This window comes from Arachis ipaensis, chromosome B02 (assembly GCF_000816755.2).
Source record: "Arachis ipaensis cultivar K30076 chromosome B02, Araip1.1, whole genome shotgun sequence".
In the NCBI taxonomy this organism is placed as follows: domain Eukaryota; kingdom Viridiplantae; phylum Streptophyta; class Magnoliopsida; order Fabales; family Fabaceae; genus Arachis; species Arachis ipaensis.
In genome coordinates this window covers 49,700,453-49,707,435 of record NC_029786.2, presented here as the reverse complement: position 1 = coordinate 49,707,435, position 6,983 = coordinate 49,700,453, and the positions used below count along the sequence as shown (strand labels likewise).

At 32.4% G+C, this 6,983-nt stretch overlaps 1 protein-coding gene across 8 annotated transcripts in view; it reads left to right on the top strand.

Annotated features, from left to right (window-relative positions):
• Window positions 3,313-6,983, top strand: part of LOC107625282 — a 9,833-nt gene continuing 6,162 nt past the window's right edge. The window contains exons 1-4 of one of the 8 annotated variants that reach the window (XR_002357406.1): window positions 3,313-3,731; window positions 4,397-4,632; window positions 5,570-5,791; window positions 6,654-6,940. Coding sequence is in view for 1 of the 8 variants with exons in the window: in XM_021115818.1 (XP_020971477.1) it covers window positions 5,761-5,791 (31 nt within the window). In the remaining 7 variants the exon portion in view is untranslated. Of the gene's footprint in view, window positions 3,732-4,396; window positions 4,757-4,793; window positions 5,270-5,569; window positions 6,055-6,653; window positions 6,941-6,983 lie in introns of those variants that run through there. The other 7 variants (XR_002357409.1, XR_002357407.1, XR_002357408.1 and 4 more) reach the window with 7 other exon arrangements.

Below are 6,983 nucleotides of genomic sequence, written 5' to 3'. Positions count from 1 at the left end.
AAAAGATTTGATGGTAGAAATTTCATACGATGGCAAAAGAAGATGCACTTCCTTCTCACAACACTAAAAGTGGCATATGTTCTTACCATACCAAGACCACCAAAAGTTGAAGAAGAGGCCATTGTAAAAACACGAGCCAGGCAAAAATAGGACAACGATGACTATATATGCACCGGGCACATACTTAATGGCATGGCTGATGCACTATTTGATGTCTATCAAAATGTTGGGAGCGCAAAAGAACTATAGGACAAATTAGAGACAAAATATATGACTGAGAACGCAACAAGTAAGAATTTTCTTGTCACTCGCTTTAATAATTATAAGATGGTTGATGGTAGATCTGTCATGGAACAACTGCATGAAATTGAGCGTATTTTAAATAATTTTAAGCAACATAACATGCACATGTATGATACCATCATTGTATCTTCAATTATTGACAAACTCCCTCCATCATGGAAAAAATTCAAAAGAACTATGAAATATAGAAAGGATGATGTTTCTCTTGAGCAATTAAGTAATCACCTTCGTCTTGAAGAAGAGTATCGTAAACAAGATGATACTAAAGAGCAAAGTGCTCATGCTAATCTTCACATAATGGAAGATAGAAAATCTAACAAGCCCAACAAAAAGAGATACCGAGATTTTAATAAATTTTAAGGTAACAATGGTGATTTCAGAAAGAATAAAAAGAAAAGAAATTGTTTTCATTATGGAAAACTAGGACATTTTAAGAAAGAATGTCATTTCTTAAAAAAGAAGAAAGAAAAGAACGACACAGCAATAAAACATAATCTTATTGCTGTAATTTCTGAGATCAACATGATTAAAGACATTGGATCATAGTGGATAGATTCTAGTGCAACTCAACATGTATGCAAGAATAGATATTTTTTCAAGACATTCAAAGAAGAGAATGGGACTATTCTGTACATGGAAAATGCATCAACTATTCAGGTAATGGGCAAAGGAATGGTGGAACTTGAATTCACTTCTGGAAGAGTACTGACTCTTACTGATGTATATTATGTACCCGAAGTCAGAAAAAATTTAGTTTATGTCCCTCTACTTAACAAGTATGGGTTTAAGTCTGTATTTAAAGGAGACAAATTTATTCTGTCTAAGGGTGGAGTGTTTGTTGGTAAAGGATATCTATGTGAGAATATGTTTAAATTGAATATTGTAAATAATAATAATAATAATAATAATAATAATAATAATAATAATAATAATAATAATAATAATAATAATGTTTCTGTTTATATTGCTGAGTCCTTTGATTTATGGCATAATCGCTTAGGACATGTTAATTTTCATAAATTAAATGATATGATAAAATATGATCTTATTCCAAAATCAATTAAAAATTCAGATGTATGCACAACTTGTATGTTAACCAAAATAACAAGATTTTCTTTTCAAAGAGTACAAAGAAATTCAAAGTTATTAGAATTAGTACATTCTGATGTATGTGATTTGTATGGTTGGCCTACTATAGGTGAAAAGAAATATTTTGTAACTTTTATTGATGATTTTAGTAGATATTGTTATATATATTTGATGCATTCGAAAGATGAAGTCTTGAATAAATTTAAGATTTTTAAAACCAAATTTGAATTGCAACATAAAACCTTTATTAAATGCTTACGGTCTGAGTGTGGAGGAGAATATTATAATCCTAGTTGTTTTGAGTCCACTGATTTTATTCATCAAACCACTTCAGAATTTGTTGCTTGGCAGTAGCAAGCAAGGAAGCTAAATGGCTTAGAGATTTATTACATGAAATTTCAGTTTGGCCAGAACCAATGGCACCAATTTCTATACATTGTGATAGTTAAGCAACATTATCAAAGGCTTATAGCCAAGTTTATAATGGAAAATTTAGGCACATTGGAGTAAGACATAGCTATGTTAAAAACCTTATTGGTAATGGAGTTATATCTATAAATTTTATAAGGTCAAAACAAAATCTTGCAGATCCTTTGACGAAAGGATTGACAAGAAATTTGGTGTTTAAAACATCAAAAGGGATGGGACTAAAATCTGTATTTTAAATAATTACCAATGGTGGAAACCCAACTCACACTTGAGTAACATCAAGTCTTGAGTTCAATGCGGTAAAGTATACTATTAGAGTAATTACAAGTACTCATAATTATTTCTTTCATCCCAAGTAAAAAGTATTTGGAACCATAATGGTATAAAGGAACATGATGAGATTTGCTCTTAATAGACCTATAGCAAGTACATTATTGCTGAAGTATTTAGTTATGAGATACTTTTGATAGAGTCTACCTATATGAGTGTGAACTGAGGCTGGTTCTTAGAGTTAAGATTTTACTCTTAAAGCACTCACGAAATGATACAAGACACAAGGTCATGTAGTATACTAAATGTGTCATATTTAATATAACATCTAAATGATACCGAAATTTTATGTGTCATCAGTACACGGTTATTCATATGAGTTAAATGGTTCAAAACTTGTCTGCCATTTTAAATTCGGATGAGTGAATACCACTGGTTACTAGGTAAAAGTTCAAATCGCAAGATACCTCTACTGAAAGCATAAAACTTCAAGAATGATAGGATTGAAAAGAAATTTTGAAAATGGTGGGGGGATTGTGAGATATATTTTCAAAATATGTGAAAAGCTATTTTGAAGAGTTACACCTCTTCATAGAGTTGTGACTTATTCAAAAGTTATGCCTGTTAAAAGGTTACAATTATTTGAATAGTTATGTTTGTTGAAAGGTTGTAACTGTTTGAAAAGTTGTGCCTGTTGAGTACGTAGCTGCATGTTACATGTACTCCGTCTCTATAAATTTTCCTCATTTCATTATTGCTGCACAATCCATTTCAATACTTTCTTTATGCGCAAAAGAAAGAATAGAGAATATTATTCTGTAAATTATCATTTAGTGTAAGACTTGACTGTGTGTGAGTACATAAACAAGTCAAGTGTTCTTCATTGTATCTTACAGAAAATTCGCCAGTAACCCATTTTGCACACTATTGTACATTGGTGGGGGCGAATTAAGTCTAAAGGAAAGTGTGTGTAACACACGTATTGAAGAATTACGCTATTTGATTCACTATCCCCTTCTCTCATAACTCACACCCACTTGTGTACTCTAACACCACACGGATGTAAAGCACTTGTGTGTTCTCCATATCCTAGTCCAACTCCATTGTTGTCTCTATATTTAAATTAAAATAGGGTCATGTAACCTCAGCAATATATTTAAGTTTAATGGTGTATTTGAAAAGTTTTAGAAGTTATTTTTTTATTTTTGATTTATAAACAAAGCCTCGTCTCGCCTCTTGCTTTATTCAAGTCTCTCACCCTCTCCACACACAAACCCTAACAGAGCTGCATCTTCTTTCTATCCCTTCCTTCATCTCTCATTCTTGCCGGACGGCGCATCTCACGATAGGCACTGCCGTAGACGCATTAAAAGTTTCTGTATAGGGCTTTTCGAACACACCCACACACAGAAAGAAAAAAAATCCCCAATTTGGGAATAGAGCTATGCCTACCTCAAAGGAAATTTGGTTCTTGAATGTTCTTGTTCCTTCAATTATTGTTCCTCTGCTTTTATCTCTCTTGTTTCTGAACCTTATGCCAAAGGAAACTGCCATTAAATCCTATGAGATGTTTGGAGTTGAGATCGAGAAGAATCCACCTCTTTCCACACTCATTGAGCTTGATGTCACAACCTGAAGGCGTAACTATCTTTCTACCCCCTCATGTCAAACTATGTTCATGTTTTTTTTTTTTTGGCTTTTAATGATGCACGTAATGAGAAGTTTTAAGTTTTTGGTCCGGATCAATATTTTTTTTTACGTGTTTCACTCCACTGTTTTGAAAGTAGTTGTGGAGTGGTAGTAGCATAAGTTTCCGTATAATTATCTTGATTTAAGTTTATTTTTGCTTATGATGATGTTTCTGCTGAAAATAGTTTGCATAACAAATTTTGGGTCTTGATTAAATTTTATGATTCACTATCCGGTAATGCTAAATCAAAATTTCCTCTTGGTCTTTCGCTAAATCTGATTCTAAATGCTTTTGGCTAACAATATGCTCTTGCTACCCCATCAAAATTTAATCTTGCTAATTGAGATTAAACGTTGCAACAAAAATGTTCTCTTAAAGATTTCACTCTCGTTTGCTTCACTCTGCCGCTATTTTTTTCTTTTATTGGATGAGTTTTGAGTAAAATATGAATGACTGGAAAAAAGTTGCATTTTCCAAAATTAATTTTGCATTTTGATATCTCAGGACCTAATTCCAAAACTGAAGTTGGATTGATATAAATATTTTTTTCCATTTTGATAGCTACCACTTGGTTATAGGAAAATGTTGATACACTATTTTGAATTTGTGTTTCAGGATGTCTGAGTAACTGCTGTGTGAAGTTTAGGATGTAACCAGGTTTTCTGGTGGTTACTAAATATAATGAAAGGGATTAATGGCTGAGCGATTGTCTTTTGTGCGTGAGTTGGCGACATGGTGATGGCCCTGTGAAGAAGGGGAAACATGATCTTAAGAAAAGGGGCAGTGTCTGTATGTGCTTTGAAGCTTTGCTTACTTTTTGTGTTAAGCTGCAAATGGCCACCATTTTTCATGTCAGTTTTGATCAAGTTGTGATCTATTTGCTAATTAAATTTGTTTTCATTGATTTTATAATGCATACATTGTGGCAGATTTGATGTTTGGGAGTAATCGTTTCGTTGAAGACATACTTCAAGAGTAATTAATTTATGATTGTATGGTGATTTCTGTGTAGTGCTTTATGTACCTATTATTTGCTTCTGGGATTCAGTTGCATCCGGAAGAGCTAAATGTTGCTGGTTAAAAAGTGTCGATGTGTGCTACACCCATTGGGTTGGGATGAATTGCATATGGTGATTTGATACATAAGTCATATAGCCAGCTAGATCAAAGTAAATCGAATATATCAAGTTGGGTTCCTCTCTCATGGAATCTGCCTTTTCGCTTTTCGATACATTTCTTTTCTCTTTATTTGTGTTCTCAGTGAATAGTGTTTGTATTGTCTGTTGATGCTTAATTATTGAAAGCTTCCAAGTGGAACCATTTTTTGGCAAAAATTGCTGGTAATGTAGTGCGGAGATGTCTCTGAAGTTTCTCTGCACCTCCCATGACCAGCTACATCAGTATAACCCAACGTTACCCCTGTATGATGCATTTTTTGTGTATCATCTCTGTCAAGGTTGGAACATGTTGATTAGCTTGTTTATCTTTCTTTTTTAGGCTATGCAACGTGGACACTTACATGAAATAATGATGGTATTATATAAGGTTTTCTAGAAAGATGTTCAATACTTAAATGCCATGTGTTTTAATTTTTTTCTTAATTTCTTTGGATTGAGGGGTTTTTGAGTGAAGAAAAGAAAAGATAAATTACATCTTTTGCAATTTGAGCTGATGCTTTCATGATCTGATGCAAGAACCGAGTTTGGTTTGAAATGAATATAGTTCATTTTTGACACACCACTTGGTTTTAGGAAAATGATTATCACTTTGTTTTCAATCTTGTTTCAGGATATGGTGATGCTGGAACAAGTTCAGGATGTCATTGGTTTGCCGGTAGAAGTTGTGCTGAAATATGTTGACAACACGGGCTAAGTGATTAATGGTTGCCTCAAGCGATTGTGTTATGATTAGGACAAAGGTTTTGGATGTTCTTAACAAGAAGTTGTGTTGGATCCATTTCATACCATGACCGTTGATGGATGACTAAGAAAAGAAAAAAACAATTATGTGGTAAGTTATATAACTTTATGTACATTTGATTATACGTGGATCATGAAGTTTGATTATAAACATGAGTGAGTTTGATTATAGTAGGAATATTAAATTTGATTTAGGATTTGGAATTTTGATTAAAAATATGAGCGAGTTTGAATTTATGTCTTGGAGTTTCATTATATAAATCATAATTGGAGTATGAATTATGAATGAAGCTTAGGGTTATAATCTTGGAGTTTGATTATAACCTTGAACTTGTTTTTTGGTCATTTCGGTGTTTAGTTTGATATAGCTTAGGATTTGGAATTTTTTGCATTCACTCTTTTAGGATGGATTGAAAAAATTTTTTATGTACCAATTTTGTCCTTCATTATTCCTATATTTATTATTTGTTTTATAATGTTTTTTCTTCAATACTCTCCCATGCATATTATTTTTTTATAAAACTCTTATTATCATAGTTATCAGAACCGAACCGGTGATTGATCCAGTCATACGACTGGGTCACTAGGTTATTGGTTCAACCGATAAGTCATTGATTTATCCGGTTGATCCGATCATAATTAAATAAAAATATAAAATTATAGAAATAAAATTAAAAATTAAATACATATTTTAAAAAATATATTAATAACAATCAAATATCAATTCTTAGATATAATTTATGATGCAAAAAGAAATAATAAATTAGTCAGGAGTACAAAATATTTTTTTAAACAAAAGATAATACAATCAATATTAATATATCAATATGTTTATATATTATGTGTTGTTACTTGTTTGGTATTCATGTCAATCCATGCTTAAAAGGATAAAAAAAAAATTTCACTCATAGTTTATTACATAGTTAATTTTTGTCACTAAAAATGTTGAGAAGCAAGCTGCCGGCGGTTCAAATCATGCCATTTTTGGAGTATATTGGACGGAAGCTCCTACCATGGATTGGCGGCCTATGGGTGCATCGTGGACCCGTGCGGGTCTAGTTCAGTTTGGAGTGCGAATTGGTCAGTTTTCAATGGGTTTGACCGCTGTCGACTGGTTCAATAGCAGGTCTAGTCAAAATTACTAATTAAACCGGCCAGACTATCGGTTCATTGATTTTTCGGTTGAACTAGCTAGTCTGGTTTGGTTTTGATAACAATGCTTATTATTATTTGTTTATATGAATTTTTTAACTGTTAATGTTATTTTTTTGTATGTAATATTT